We start from the raw sequence: 16,314 nt of genomic DNA, 5'->3' as shown, positions 1-16,314 counted from the left end.
ATATCTTTCTGTTTTTATTCTAGTCCTCAAGAATATTCTTACCTATAATAAAGAATTCCCATTTGATGTTCAGCCTGTCCCCTTAAGGTAAAATAAATAAGCGCCACTGTCTTTTTGTTTTATTGTCTTATACCTATCTTTCAGATAGTTCTAAAATTTCTTGATACCCACATTGCCATCTTTACTATCAACACAGCGATGTTTTTACGGCACCGTTTTTGTATCGGCGTCTCACCCGATACGTCTCACCTGACGTGAGTGGCCGTGATGCCCATGTAGGATGTTTAGTTCTGTCGCTCACTGTTGTCTCTGCCGTCCACATGTAGGAGAATCTTAGCCCCTGGCGAGGAAGAGAACCTGGAATTCGAAGATGAAGAAGAAGAGGGCGGCGCGGGAGCAGGGTCTCCCGACTCCTTTCCTGCTCGAGTGCCCGGTGAGTGGCCCTTCGTGCAAAACAGACACAACCGAATCCCACGTGAGGGCGTTTAGGACTGGTTTCGGTGCCTGGTGCTGGGAACCTTCCAGAGCTCATGCCAGTCGTAACAACGAGTTTTCACAGCCATGTCATTGACTGCAGCCGATTCGTAAGGGTACTCGGAGTGTCGTCCCGACTGTAAGCTGGCCACCCTGAGGGCCCGGACGCGCTGGGAGCACTCACCAGACCGGCGAGCCGTGTCCTTCGCTGTGTTGACCACAGTGAACAAAGAGCAGAACAGAGTCAGCCGAGGGAAAACATGGAGTCTGGGGGAACCAGGTGCAGCTTCTGAGAGCCTCCCCGCCGTGAGTCACGTCCCCTGTGCTCCGCGGGAAGTGGGGAGAGACTCCGTGCCCATGGCTGCAGTCAGGGTTCATCACAGAGGCACCCCTGCCTCGCACCGGCCAGAGTTCTAGACTCCCCGGAGGAAGGCAGATATTCCGCATGAACCATTTTGTTGGCACGAACGGTTTGTGCGCAGTAGCCGCTCTTACTGGGGAGTGGGGGGGACGTGCCCCACAACCAGGTTCCCGGGTTCCAGCCGGGGGTGACCTTGCCCATGGGCCTTTCTGAGAATATGCTTCTCAGAACAATGTTTTCTGGACACTATTATCAGTCCTTCTTTAATGAATCAAAAGTAGTCACGAAACCTGGATCCAGGGGTAGCGGGTGCTGAGCAGACGCCCTTCTTCCCCTCTTGACTCAGGAGAGCCACCGGGGAGCCTTCTTGGTTTGCGGAGGATCCCGGGGTGGGGGGTCTCCTCGTGTAAATGGCCGAGACGGGCACCTGGATGAGTTTCTCGCTTCTCCCAATCCCTGGGGGACTCTGTTCTGCTCTTACCCAGTGCGTCGTTCTCATCCGTGGTAAACTGGGTCACTTTAGGAATGATAGCAATGTGCTATAAGATTGTCATGCATTTTAAAATAGACTCTGGAAGCTTCCCAGTGGAGCTAAATACAATCCGTGTGTCATCCAGATAGCTTTCTTGGTAACAAGAGTACAGTGAGATTCCAGGCTTTTTGAAACGCCCTGGGGGAGGCATTATGGAGCCGGAGCAGCCTCGGCTGAACCAACAGGCCCACGGGCTGGAGTCTCGGCTCCGACAGTGACGGGCTGAAGGACTTTGCTCTTGTTTCCTAAATCAGTCCGAACCTCCGTGTCTTTATAAAATGGGATAATGATGGTGGCTAGCTTAGAAGGTCACTGTGGGGATTAAGCACAGTACTGCGCCTGAAGCTTTGCAGAGTGTGTGGTGACTGCAGGTCATCGTCACCCTTTTTGGGGGGGCAGCCCGGGACCTGTGCTCCGGGTCGTCGTCACCTGCTTCGGGGGGGCGGCCCCCGGGACCTGTGCTCCGGGTCGTTGTCACCCCCTGTGGGGTGGATTGTGATATGAGTGTTATTAAATTTGTAGAATTGTATTTATCAAATTCGCCACTGAAATAGGAAGATGACATTTAACACAATTGAAAAGCAGGAAAACTGCTTTTTTCCTTGTGACTGAGGGAATCCAAGATTTCAGTCAGGCCTCGGCAGTGTCCACATTTCGGAAGCAAGAGGGTTCTAGGAATTGTGACGTTTTCTTTTTGTTTGTCACTTTTGTTTTTATATAATTTATTAAATTATAAGTTTTTTGTGACTTTTTAAAGTCAGATTTGTTGAAGTATCATTTACATATAAAATTCCCCATTTTTAGTGTGCAGCTTAATGAGTTTTGACAAATGGGTACAGTTATGTAACCGCTAGTGCTGTAAGGCTGATGAGGAAGGAGGTATCGTATGTGGGACGGTTTTGACTCGGTCGCTTTTTCCCATTTAAAATTAAAAATGACTTCCAGCCTGTCTAGTTTCGCCGCCCCGGCCAGCGGAGCGGTAAATCATTTCGGGTCCGTTCCTGAGGGAGGGAGAGAGAAATGGGCAGGAGGGAGACACAGAGAGTGGAGGCAAGACAAGCGTTTCTGATCAAGCCTCTTTATTGAGAAAACACCGCATCTTATAAAGGTTTCGAGGCGAGAGAACAAGGCAGCTGACCTAGGTCGGTTGCTAGGAAACAGGGTTAAGGGATTAAGGCTGGAGTAAAAGAGGAACCAGACTAAAGTGTTTAGCACAGCGCCGAGGGGCTGAAGCTACCCTGCCTGCAGGGGGTTGATCTTTGATCTTCTGGCTTCTCCTGACAGGGAGTGGCGCTCCCCTGCCTATAGGCGGCTAATCTCCGTTTTTCTGGCTCCCCACACCAGCCAACCTTTCTTGAAGAAAAAAAAAATTTTTTAAAGCTTAAAAGTCTTAGCTTTCTTGATACTACTTTTTTTTCAACAATGTAAAAACTCACAGGCAAACAAATTTCTCTTAAATAACTGGCTTCAGCTAAAATGAGACTTAATTGTTCTAAAGGTAGGCTTGGTAGATTTCATCTAAATAAAGGATGTAAATTTATAATCTGTTATGTACGTCCAGAAAATATATTGACAGTGTTAAATAGAAAGCTACTAAAATCATAAGCCAAAGCAATAGGAACCCAAAAATAACCCAAGACACCATTTTCAAGATTTTAAAAAACATTTTCTTAGTAAGTGACAAGCTCAACTAAAGGCTTAGCTGTTTCAAAATTGTTCTATGAAGGTACTGTAGGCCAAATACAGGTGCACATTTAGTTCTAAAACTAAAAGAATTCCTCCTTAATGTGGAAACAATGTTAATATTCCCTTGGGAAAAACAGAGGCTTTCATAAAAGGAGAAGCTACCATTTGCTTTAAAGTTGGAAGAGCAGTCCCCTTTGGAGTGTCAGAAAAGCCGAAATCACAGTAAAAAAGACAAATAAGGAGCCAACAGCCTTGATACAGAAGAAACCCGTTACCTGTGACAACAGAGGCCCCAAGCATATTAGAAAATTGGGCAAAGGACACGGCCAGTTGACACACACGTGCAGACACCCAGATACGTACAAATCGCCCTAAACATGTGAAAAGATAAGTAACTTACAAAAAGACACACGAATTAAAACTGCCCTTGCTGAGGCTAGCGGAGAGCGCAAAACGGCGCAGCCCCGTTGGAGGGAATTTCTTCAACAGTGGCAGAACGAGACTATTCTTAGGTCCAGCAGTCCGCTTCTGGGACTTTATTCTGAAGCTCTACCTCCAATAAAATGAAAACAAAACCAAAAACAAAAACGCATATACATCAGGTTATTTATTCTGCTATTATTTGTAATAGTAAAGTATTAGGAATGACGTACGTAGATTGGCTGAGTAAACGGTACATAGACGACAGCAGATAAGAATTGGGGAAATCTCCAGGAACTAATAAGTGATTTAAAAGAAATTTTTGTAACATTTATTTATTTTTGAGAGAGACAGATCATGAGCAGGGGAGGGGCAGAGAGAGGGACATACAGAATCAGAAGCAGGCTCCAGGCTCTGCGGTCAGCACCAAGCCCGACGCAGGCCTCAAACTCACTGACTGAGATCATGACCTGAGCCAAAGCCAGACACTCAACTGACTGAGCCACCCAGGCGCCCCTCCAATTTTTTAACATTTATTTTTGAGAAACAGACACAGACTATGAGTGGGAGGAGGGGCGCAGAGAGAGGGAGACCCAGAAGCTGAAGCCGGCTCCAGGCTCTGCTGTCAGCACAGAGCCCCACACAGGGCTCGAACCCACCTATTGTGTAATAAGTGATTTTTGAGAATATAGTGTTAAAAAGGCGAGGTACACCAAGGTGATTCACCTTAATAGACTTGAGACAAATCTGTCTTCTCAGTAGATGCAGAAAATGTTTAAATTAAATTCTAAATCTATTCTTGGGTTTAAAACATCCTGGCAGACTGGGAACAAAAACACTTCTGTAGGGACACTCAGAGCCAAAATCATACTTCGTGGTAAAAATCTAAGCTTTCCTTTTCAGATGAAGAATAAGGCAAGAGTAAGAGTGCCTACCGTTACATCTTTTTATTAACATTGTTCTGGAAGTTCTAGCCAGTGTAGTGAGACATGAAGAAGAAATAAAAGATAAACAGTAGGGGCAGAAAATCCCTCTTCTGTATTTGTAGATATGAATATACATATAGTACATGTAAAAATCAATAGATGAGTAATCAGGATTAATAAGAGAGTTTAGCATGCACGGTTCATTGGTCAGAAAAAAACGATCTGTACTTGAGAATCGATTCTATCTATAAACAAGCCACCATTGCTTAGAAAATGAAATCACTTTTGTTAGAGTATCATAGAATATTAAATGACTAGTAATAAATCCAACAAAAGAAAAGTAAAACCTTTGTGAAGAAAATAATAAAACTAAGTCTTTTTAAGGAATTGAAAGGTATAGTTCAGTTCGTGGACTCGAAGAAGCAGTTTGTAAAGATGTGACTCTTTCTAAAATTGATCTGAACTTCACTAATTCCAGAAGATTTTTTTTAAAGAACTTGACAGCTGTTTTTATAACTTATGTGGAAATGCAAAGAGCTAAACATCATTGCCTCCTGAAAAGTAATGTTAAGAGGGGAGAATTCACTTTACCAAGGGTCAAGACTTTTTACAAAGTTAGGGTCATTAAGAAACCACGCAGCAGGGTGTCTGGGTGGCTCAGTCAGTTAAGTGCCCGACTTTCTACTTCCGCTCAGGTCATGATCTCAGGCTTCGTGAGTTCCAGCCCCGCGTCAGGCTCTGTGCTGACAGCTCAGAGCCTATAGCCTGTTTCAGATTCTGTGTCTCCCTCTCTGCCTGCCCCTCCCAACTCGTGCTCGCTCTATCTCTCAAAAATAAATAAACATTAAAAATTTAAAAAAAAAAGAAACTACATAGCAGGGCAAATTTAAGAGACAGTCCCATGAGCTGGAACAGAAAGCCCAGAAGAGCCCATGCTTCATTTGTGATCAAGTGCGCCACAGATCAACAGTGGAAATGATAGTCTTTGAAATAAGTGGCCTGGGACAGTTGGGTGTCCATGGTGGACAGAATGGGCTTGGGCTCCGGCTCCTTCCACGCACCAAAGACAGAAATCTATTCAAAGTGGATTGTAGAATTAAATGCAAATGGAAAAACGATTAGGCTCTTACAAGATAAGAAAATAACCTTCATGATCTTGGAATGGGGAAAGATTCTTGAATAGGACCCAGAAAGCAGTGACTATAAAGGAATTCTGGCGTTAAGAAATTGAATATATTAACATTGAGAATTTATCATAATCAGGAGACCCCATTAACAGAGAAAAAAGCATTTTAAACATGTAAAACGAATCTTTGGTGTTAGAAGTCAAGAGCAGTTGTTCTCTCTTGGGGGGGGGTGGCTTGGGGACGGTGGGGCCACGGGGGCGCCTGGTGTGCCGCTAAGATCCTTCCTGAGCTGGGGCGGTTACCCAGGCGTGTTCACTCTGAAAATTTGTTAAGCTGTACTTAGAATTTGTACACAATTTATATGCTTTTTAATATATAATCCTTCCATATAAAGCTTTGTTTTAAGGTAAGCCACTGAGAAGCTATTTATAAAACACGCATCCAACAAAAGCTTGTATAAACATTGAAGAAATCCTACAAATAAGAAAAAGATGAACAGTCCAACAAACAATGTAGAAAATAATTGAACAGATACTTCAGAAAAGAGGAAATCCAAATGCTCATTCTAAAAATATATATATATTTTTTTAAGTTTATTTATCTTGAGAGAGAGAAAGTGAGCGAGCAGGGGAGGGACAGACAGAATCCCGAGCAGGCTCCATGCTGTCAGCAGAGAGGCCAATGCGGGGCTCGATCCAACAGACCATGCCTTCATGACCTGAGCCAAAGTCAGGAATTGGATGCTTAACCGACTGAGCCCCAGATGCCCCCAGATGCTTGTTCAGAAATGAAAAGGGGCTCTGCTCAGTCAGGGGAGAAATGCCTACTGAAGCTGGGTCGACATCTCTCCACGCCCAAAGTGACCAAAAAGAAGGGTGTCACGGGGGGGGGGGGGGTGGCGCTGTGGGAGCAGTGCCGCATCTGCACGAGCACTTTGGACGCAGGTTCTTTTCGTAGTAAAAGGAGGGCAGGGCCCTGTGTGACTTGGAGATCCCTCTCTTTTGCGAATGTGTGCTCACATACACTAGAATATGTGTGCAAGTATGTCACAGCTGCACGGGTTCGAACAATTTCCAAATGCTGGGAGCCGCTCATAGTGCCATCAGTGGAAGAAGGGGCACAGAAGCCGTCCTGGGTTGAGACACCTGCGCCGAGCAGTCCTCCCAGTGAGCAGGTCACAGCGACTGGCAGATGCAGGCAAACGGTACTGTGCTTCTCCGTAATTATTTTGAAAGCCAGGAGAGTGGAGAAGGACTAGAACTCTGGGCGGTGATGGAGGGAGCCGCTGGGGTAAGGTTTATCTTGACCGGAGTGACGGTCCCCTGGGTGCCCACTTCCCAGGTTTCTTTAAGCCGTGTGCTTGTTTCATTTGCTTTTCTGAGTATTTGTCAGATTTCACAATTAACATATTTGAAAGAGATTGTGGATGCAGGAAGAGACCTCTTTTTATCTTTAATGGAAGAAAACGTTTGAATATTGAAAATGTGTTAAAATACGGCAAAACCTCAAAGATCTGTTTCACGTGAAAAGGTCATGTTAGAATTTTACTTTCGCAGGGGTACTGAATGCTGCTTTCAGTGTTCCGTTTTGGTCTTCTCAGCTGAAGGTTTTCCTTCACAGGATTCACCAGTTAGGACTCTTGGATGTCTGTAGTGATCTTGATGTCCTACAGTTCACTCACTGGAAGTGTACAGTTCAGTGGCCTTTGGTCAATAGTGTGCATTTTATCAGGGTTTCTTAGATCCAGTTTGAGGGCATTTTTTTCACCACCCCCCCATCCCCTCAAGCCTGTTTGCAGTTAATTAAATGTACTATTTTGAAGGTAGTAAGGTGGTTGATTAACATATTTCAAATACTTCATCATTAAAAGTAGGATAACGCATTGTTGGATAGGAATTTGCAGAATGTCAATGGAAGTCCTTGATAAATGCCAGGTTCTTTAATTTGAGATTCTGTATACGTATTAGATTCAAATCGACTTTTCCCACCTCTGTTCTCTGTAGATGATATGAAATAAGTTAACAAACTTCTTCCTTCAGATCATGTTCTTGGTCGGGAATGTGCTCTTGTGCGGCTCTAGGGGATTTTCAGCTTCAGAAAGTTTAATCGATAACGGACGGACGTATGGGAGGTTCAGGCACGCATTGCGCTCGCTGCGCATGCCGTTCTCAGCAGGATTAATTTCCAAGGGAACAGATCGTACAGAATAGGGTGCAGAAAGGGGTGGGAAGTTAGACTATAAAATTACTTAGATACATAAATATTAAATAGTAAGTTATTTCCATTAATAACTAAGATTTATTATTGATTCTGGTGTTAAGTGTCTCAAGCTTTGGGATGCTATAACAGAAGTTTAAAAAGCTCTTTGTGGTTTTTCTAGCACTTCATATAGAGATATGAAAACTCATGTATATGAGTATATGTAACGTGTGTGTGTATACAATAGGAGTATATTAAGTATGTGGTAATTTGTCATTGCGCTTCCTGAAGTTGAATCTTAACAAACTTGACTTACTTACACATTGGTGTTGACTGTGAATTAAGGAAGTGTAGCTGTATCTTGGGTTATATTAAATATTTGTACAAAAGAGTGACATCGTGTGTTCAGAAACCCACATTAGCGGCCGGCTAGTTGCTGAGTCAGGTAAGAGCAGGGCTCTGTCTTCTCTAGGTCACTGGGGCGTCGACCCCGAGGCTGCCGGTGGGGCTCACTTTAATGCTGTCTGTTGCCAGGTACTTTGTTGCCCAGGCTGCCGTCAGAACCGGGAATGACGTTACTCACGATCAGAATCGAGAAGATCGGCCTGAAGGACGCGGGGCAGTGCATCGATCCCTATATGACCGTCAGTGTAAAGGGTAAATGACTCCGTACACCGTCTCCCTCGTGAATTCATCAGGCTGCCTCTCTTGGGGACCTTAGGGGCTGTGGGGGCGGCTTCTCGCCTCTGCGACAGCTCGTTTGAGTTCACTGCACGGTGAGAGGAGCTCCCTGGGAAGCTGGCCTCTTTCCTTCACTGAATATTTCCAAGAGATTTACTAAAAATACTTTGTTATTTAGAATCTTCATGCACAGTTGCTTTTGAGGGTTTTTTTGTAAATCTTTTTTTCTTTTTGACAAAGAGAAGAGTGAGCAGGGGAGGGGCAGAGAGAGAATCCCCAGCAGGCTCCGCACTGTCAGCTCAGAGCCCAGTGTGGGACTCGAACCCACGAACTGTGAGATCGTGACCTGAGCAGAAACCCAGAGTCCAGATGCTCAACCGACTGAGCCACCCAGGCGCTCCATATATGTCTGTATTCTTAAAATTCCATCCAGACACACACACTTCTTTTCTTTATTTTTTTTTTTCTGTGTTTTATTTTTGAGAGTGACAGCGTGAGCAGGGGAGGGTCAGAGAGAGACGGAGACACAGAATCCTAAGACAAGCTCCGGGCTCTGAGCTGTCAGCACAGCACCTGACGCGGGGCTTGAACCCGCGAACCAAGAGATCATGACCTAGCCAAAGTCAGACACTTAATCGACTGAACCACCCAGGCGCCCCCCACACACTGTCTTTAACAGTAGATACTTCCGTTTACCTTCTCAGGGTGTGTGGTTTTCCTTGCAAAGCCCCAGGTTCTCCTGACCCCCATGCTTCCCCTTTGGGTCCTCTGCTCTGCTGTAGTCCCTGAGGCGCAGGGGAGCCCTGTGGGGGTGGGTGGGAATCAGGCTCCCCGTGAACCATCCGTGGACACAGGTGGGACGCATCTATAAACGTCCCTATCTGAACGTAATCCTGAGGGCCATTAAAAAGCATCATTGTCTTTAGGATTTGCATTTTCTCCTGTCCCGTGGGACATCCCATTTATTCCTTGAAAGCCGCTTTTCCCGTCTTTGGTTTTAGAGGGACAGCACACCGACTCAAAGCGTTTGCTGGCGTCGCCCGTTTTGTACCACACCTTGTTTGTAAGCAGCCAGCCGTCCTTATTATTGGGTGACTGCAGAGAAAGCCATCCTCCTGTTTATTATTCAGAAGCAACTGCACAGAGCATCTGCAGTCACTCTGCACTTGGAGGCAAACCAAGGAAACACGGGCTGACATTAAACGGAAGGAACTTTTCCCAATCATAGAAGTCAGTTCAGACCCACGGGCTCATGAGTAACACGTAGAAAAAGCTTACATTCAGACACAGAGCAGCATCTTAACACGGGGCCCCACGCCGCACAGCACTGACGTGGCGTACTCGGACCTCTGCTGCTTCCGGCTTTCGAGTCCCTGGTCCCCTGGAAAGTATTTAGACCCAACATGATTACAGGCCGTATGTAAAGCCGCAGGTCTCCGCCGGGGCTGTACACACTCAAACGAGCGGATGACGAAGTTCCCGGAGATCGGAGTGTGTGGACTAACACGTCAACACTACTCAGTAAGGGAGTCCATGTTGAATGTGATCGAACTGGCAGGTTCCTGACTCCAGGAAACTACAACCATACACCGCAAACAGTGTACCATCTGGTGGTTGTAAATCGGGTTATTTTACAGCAGAAACAGTAAGAATTCAGGTAATACATATACAAAATTACTCCTCTAGGGAAGGGTTTCATCGGGAGCTTTCACGTCCATTGTTTTGGCTCTGACTTGAGTACAACGGGAATTCTGGTCATGTTCGATTCAAGGCCTTTCCATGCTGTGCACTTGATCAGGGTTGGCGAACGGGGGTGGGGCCCCACCGTGGGACAGGACTCACGTCCTAGATCTGTGCTTTGTACAACACGCTAATGGCCCAAGGGAGGCCAGAATGCTTCTCCCCTCCCAATTAAGGATCCGACTTTCACGTGCACCCAGTCATGGCAGGACTTCTCGCCTTTGGCCCTGAGTCTGCTCCCCACGCCCCCACCATCCACTGCACACACCCCTGGAAACCAGAACCTTGGTAGGAACCTGTTTGCGCCAAAGGGCGCGTCCATGACATCATCTGAGAGCCTCCTGTCAGGTTTGCCAAAGCCCCTTGGGAAACAGAAGCCTGTGCCGTTCGTTTGCCGTTTTTGAGCCTCTGTTTGAAACTGTCCTTTCCTCTCTAGATCTGAACGGCATTGACTTAACTCCCGTGCAAGACACGCCTGTGGCTTCGAGGAAGGAAGATACGTATGTTCATTTTAACGTGGACATTGAGCTCCAGAAGCATGTTGAAAAATTAACCAAAGGTTGGTCTGTGATGGTGAAGCATTGGCTTCTTGTGGCCACAGTTCTTGTCCCGTTGGCGTCTCTGCCCGGTGACCTCGCCCGGCCGGCAGAAGCAGATGCCATTGAGTGTTTATTGATTTGAACGAAATACCGATTGTTTTTTAAATGTGGGAATTAGGTGTTGCACTGTCTAGTCGTGTCATAAGTAACAGTTCTGTAATAAAACGTTCTTTGATAATAGACTTCATCGTCGTGAACAACGGACCGGATGCAGGCCTCCTCGTACCGAGGCGCGGCCCCTGGGTGGTGGCAGCTCCCCCCCCCCTCCCCCCGGCGCTGAAGGAACAGGTGGCTGTCCCAGCTGCGGGGTTTGGGGTTCGGGAAGAAAGACCCTGCGTCTGCTGTTTGGTCGGGAGGAGGAAGGGGAGGAGCAAGAGCAGCATCTGGCGGAGGGGAAGTCACCCTCCCACATCAGGCGGCCCGCCCGCTGCTCCAGGCCGCCCCGGGGGAAGCCTGTTCTGTGAAAAGGCCTCCACCGCTTTCTCACCTCCAGTTCCCCTCCGGTTGTTGACATTTTCATGCTTTGCAAGAAGCTCATAAGATGTGCGGAAGAGCCTTTTGAAGGATCGCCCCATCCTCTGAAATAGTTGATGTTTTCCTTCTCGAATCTGGTGCTGCGTGGCCTCTGCTCCACCCCAAACAGCTGTCTTCCCTGGCTTCCTTCGGCCCGGTGGCTCTGGGCCCACAAAGGGGGCCTTCTGAGTCCAGGGCCCAGCGCCCTGGTCCAGGAGGCCTTCCCCGTGATGCCGGGGCGCCCCGGAGTCTGAACACCGCTGTCAGAAGACCACGCAGATAGGACGTGCTCAGGAAGCCAGATGCAGACACTGCAGCGTGAAGTTCTGCCTTGCGCCTAAAGATCGGAGAACAGGCTTCTTTAAGTCCATTGCTCTGGGAAGTGGTTCTGACAAGGAGCAACGGGGACCATCTCGGGGGCTCGCGTCTCTGGGTCCCGGGGCTGCGCTCCTGAGGGCTTGCCTCACAAGATGCTGCCGACAGCACAACTATGTTCAGAATTTGACTCTGCTCGTTTTCTCTAACTCTGGGTTTATGATGGATGGTATTACTCTAGTTGCAACTGATATTAATGGGAATGAAGATACTTTTCTCACGTTTACAAGCATTTCCATTCATCTCTGCAAACTAGTCTCATTTCACATCCTCCTCTTCTAACCATGGAGAACAAAGGTGCACCCACCAGGGATGCAGGAAACACTGTCTACTCACGAAGCAGATGAATACGTTCCTTAAAGGGATGGTGTCGCATTGGGACCTCAGCACTGTTGTCAGACGTGACTGTATTTTCACGTGTGTTCCAACCGCAGACATGGGCGTGACGACAAGGAGATGGGTCCGTAGCTGCAAAGACTTAAGAGATGTGATGTGTGAGGTTTCTCATCCCCAGCTGCCTCTGTCGCTGCCGTCGGAGGGAGAAGAGACGGGGACCCTTCTGCAGATCTGGAAGGCCACGCCCCTGGGGACGGTGGGCCGAGTGCATCCACCTCCCCCGGCCACGGCCCGCTGTCCGCTGAGACGGGGACCCGGGTGCTGGGACTGCACACGTTTTGGAACGTCGTTAAGCCTCTTGGTCACCGGTGGGTTCTGTCATCAGTTTAGGAATCGGATGTGTGTCGTCCTTAAAAGCCAAGCAAGATGCAGCACCGCTGTGGCCCCGGCAGGGTTAAGCAGCCGGCTAGGAGCGACACCCGGCCTCCTCCCAGCCGGTTGCCAGGCCGCCTTTAGAGATTTGTTGTCGTCGGCCACACCGTGAGGCAGCGCGTTCCATTCTGAGCTGCTTTCCCCGGGGAGAGCTGATCTGTCGGGCTTATCTTTGGGGAGATGAGAGCGTGAAATTTCCTTCCTGCCTGCTGCTCGGGGACGGGGTGGCCTGCTCTCCAGGCTTCGTCTCCCAATGCGCTGGCGGCACCCAAATGGGACTCTGGGAAAGACAGACCGGTGCTTGAATACTCTGAAAGCTCCTAGGAAATAGCAGTTAAAAACTGAACCAGTGCGCCATCCATGTTGTTTGAACTCTGAAACACCCAAAGAAGTCGAATTTTTGAGCTTTTCTTTCAGGGAGAAGTGACGGAAGCTTGAATTTTTTTCGCGAACGTTTACAGGCCTCCTGCTTGGCGAGTTTCTGTGGGGGATGTGAATACTTCCTGGCATCCTCTGTGTCCGTTCTGTGCTGGTGACGATGTTGTCCTTCAGAGGCTCACGGTTCTAGCCCAGTGGGCACTTGCGTTTGATCTTGAGGCTGCCCTCGAGAGGGAGGTCCTGCCGTGCTCCGTGCGACTGGAGGGTGTGGATGGCGGTCAGGTGGCGGGGAGCTTCAGGGGACAGCGATGGTCATGGTGTCAGGGCGATCATGTGACCAGGGCTACTTTGTAAAATGATGCCGGCTGCGGCCCGTCCGTGTGCTTCTGGTGATCCGAGAAAGTAAGTGTACAGGCAGGTGAAAGTCTTCGTCTGTGGCTGATGTGGTTTGTTCTCATCCTCAGGTGCAGCTATCTTCTTTGAATTCAAACACTACAAGCCTAAGAAAAGGTTCACCAGCACCAAGTGCTTTGCCTTCATGGAGATGGACGAGATCGCGGCGGGGCCGATCGTCATAGAGCTGTAAGTGGCGCGCACCGCGGACTCCCACTAGCGTGGTGGGGACTCATAGTCCTGCCCAGTTTGCGCCCATAGACGAGGTCAGCTGGCCGAGTGTTCTAAACCTGATCTCTCTGCTGTGGTTACAGATACAAGAAACCCACTGACTTTAAAAGAAAGAAATTGCAGTTACTGACCAAGAAACCACTTTATCTTCACCTACATCAGACTTTGCACAAGGAGTGATCCTGACTTGGGTAACCTGGACCGCCTGTGAGCCCTGCCCCTCAGTAGAGACCATCCCAGCGCCGTGTGGCACGGCCGCCTCCGCCAGGCAGGAAGCAGGCCGCGGCCACGCCACCAGGCCAGAGTGAGTCTGCACAATTCCCGGCCCGGCGCGCCGCTGACGCAGACAACTCCTTTGGATCCAGGCTTCCTGTTGGTTTTGAAACATGTTTTTATTTTTCTAGTGTTTCTGCCATTCGTAGTCCCTTTTCTACCTTACCACTGTTCCTGCCCTGCTTCCTGGACCAGCACTGCTGCGGTAGGATGCGCTCATCGTCAGAGTTAATACAGCAATAAGATTGTGTAGCGTTTACACGTCCGTTCCCTTCTGCTCCAGGAGGCTCTTTTGGGTTTTTTTGAGTTAACGCCAGACATTGGGCTGATGTGGGTGGGAAAGTGTGAAACTGTTCTGAGAGGGATTGGACCGGTTTTGCCGCCCGGGGAGGTCGGTCTGGAAACGTGCAGGCGGCTCCTCAGACGCGGCCTGACTTCACCCTGACCCCTAGTCCTGTTCGGAAATCGTGTGCCTTGGCCGGATCAGTCTCCCCCGCGGGGTGTTCCCACATCGTAGCTGGAGCGGTCCAGATGGCGGGATTGTTACCGGATTGTTTTGGGAGAGTGCGCGCGTCCGTGGTCCTGTCGGTTAGCGGTTCTTCGTCATGCGCACCGTTACCCGTCGGAGAGGGACTCCGGGGTTGACGGTGGGACCGTCTCCGAGTCACTGCAGGTGTCTGGATGGCTTTCTGACGTCTCCCGAGTCCGATGCTAACGAGAGACTGCAGGAACAACTGCTGTTTTCTGACAACTGATTGTGACACCGTGAAGCCTGGAGCTCCCCTGCGGTCTCCTTCATGTAGGTAGATAGGATTGCCAGTTATTTCCTAGATAGACGGACTTTCACCCATATGGAAATATGCAGGTCATAAGCTTATTATAGTTTGACTATGTACGTTACTTTTGACTTAATGGGGCATAAATAAAACTTCCAGACGACACCCGAGGTAGATATTTGATACACAGAACAGTAAGGTCTGGGGCGGGCTTCCTGTGGGTTAGATGGAGAACCCACATATTTAATAGTCACTATTCGTAAATGCCCAGTGCTAGCCTGAGGGGAATGCAGCGCCCGTCCTCGGCCTGTTTTCTAAACTAGGGGAATAGCCCTAGGCTTACCTTCGGTGTTTGCTTTTGAAAATGAGTAGCCACAGTTGTTCTAGCCCTCGCACTTCAAGAAAGCTGGTCTTTGCCTTCAGTTGTCTTGTCAGTTCTGTCTTAAGAGGGAGGTTACAAACTTCGAGCCTGGAGGATTCTCAGCCAAATTAGTCTTCGTTCTTGCCTTGATTAGATTAATCCCAAAATGATTCAGTCCACGATAGCTCAAGGGGAAGAATTTGCCTTAACAAGTTACCTTGCTGTTCCCTCAACCCCCGGGCCGTCCCCTCCCCGAGGAGCAAGCTGCACCGTTTCTCCAAGTCGTGTAAACGTGCCGGGGTGCCTGGCGGCGCGCTGCAGCCGGGAGAGCGCTCAGCCCCTTCTGTCCGAGGCTGCTGCCGAGACCGGACAAATAACCCCTTAAGTACCTACTATTAAAATGTAGCAAACCTGGCAGAGTGGTCTTTCTCTTTTCTCCTGGACCCTAAGACGTGTGTCAGTGATGATTTATACGCAGAGGCCTCTGTCATTCACACAAGTGTGGTTTGTATGAACTACAATCACAGTCGCCTTTGACACCAGTATTAAGGAAGGTTCGTGGACGCTCTGATTAGCTGAGCTCTAACTGAGACCCGAACGGAATGATGGAACAAGCGATGATCTTGAAGCAGGAGACACTGAACAGACAGTGCTTCCCACAAATTCCTTCTCACTTTCCAATGAGAAAACTCAGCTACTGGACAGTAACTGTAAGTGTAGTTGAAATGCTTTTAGGCCAAAGCACTGCTGCCTCAGAAGTGAGGTGCTTTTTTAGCCACTCAGTCCAGATGCACACTTGGCTGGCGGTGGCTTCTGGAACAGCTGGAACCTCGAGGCCGGGCCAAGCCGGGGCCGCGGCTCCGGCAGGTTCCCAGGGGCCCAGGTGAGCCGTCCTGGAATTGCTCTGGTTTACGGACTTTGTAGAAATAGGAGATACGTAACAGATACTGAACAAAGTTATAGAGGCAAAGAAGACTAGCCCTGATTTTAAAACAGATCTAATTTACCTTTCCTTTTGCTTCTCTCTCCTAGCAGGTATGACCTATATCCTAATAGTACAATCAGAAATCCTATGAACCGTGTTATTCTGTCTTCAAGAGACTTACTCAAAAGTGGCATTTGTGGACTTAATCGTAATTTACGTGGTTAAAAATAACCTATACTATTAACTACGGAGGGGTTGCTCTCCCCTCGGTATGAAATGGGAACGCGCATGCATGAATTCTCTTCCTGTGGCACGACTTCCGTATCCTAGAGAGTTGTCAAGAGCGGTGGTCTTCCAGTGGTTCGTCTCTTCCTAACGTGGGATCCCTTAGTTTAGTACAAAGAAACCTCCTCCTTTCACAGTGACGCTTTCATCTTTACTTTCTAGGATGTTCATGCATTAGCCATTTTAACAGCAGCCGCGGTCTAGGTTTCAGGAGTGAGCACATCGCAGAACTCCAGAGAGGGGGGTACAGTCTAAGTAGTGAATACCGGCCTTTAGAAGCTTGAATCTTCA

The 16,314-nt window shown here is 48.3% G+C and overlaps 1 protein-coding gene across 1 annotated transcript in view; it reads left to right on the top strand.

Annotated features, from left to right (window-relative positions):
* Nucleotides 1-15,895, top strand: part of AIDA (axin interactor, dorsalization associated) — a 36,894-nt gene extending 20,999 nt beyond the window's left edge. Inside the window, exons 5-10 of the mRNA XM_029935687.1 lie at nt 24-87; nt 327-433; nt 8,260-8,382; nt 10,583-10,705; nt 13,244-13,361; nt 13,487-15,895. Of these exons, the coding sequence (XP_029791547.1) occupies nt 24-87; nt 327-433; nt 8,260-8,382; nt 10,583-10,705; nt 13,244-13,361; nt 13,487-13,583 (632 nt within the window). The 3' untranslated portion in view covers nt 13,584-15,895. The remainder of the gene's footprint in view (nt 1-23; nt 88-326; nt 434-8,259; nt 8,383-10,582; nt 10,706-13,243; nt 13,362-13,486) is intronic.
* The last annotated feature ends 419 nt before the right edge of the window (nt 15,896-16,314 follow it).

Source organism: Suricata suricatta, chromosome 3, assembly GCF_006229205.1.
Source record: "Suricata suricatta isolate VVHF042 chromosome 3, meerkat_22Aug2017_6uvM2_HiC, whole genome shotgun sequence".
NCBI lineage: Eukaryota > Metazoa > Chordata > Mammalia > Carnivora > Herpestidae > Suricata > Suricata suricatta.
The sequence above is the reverse complement of the archived record's forward strand: the minus strand, read 5'-3'. Positions and strand labels throughout refer to the sequence as shown.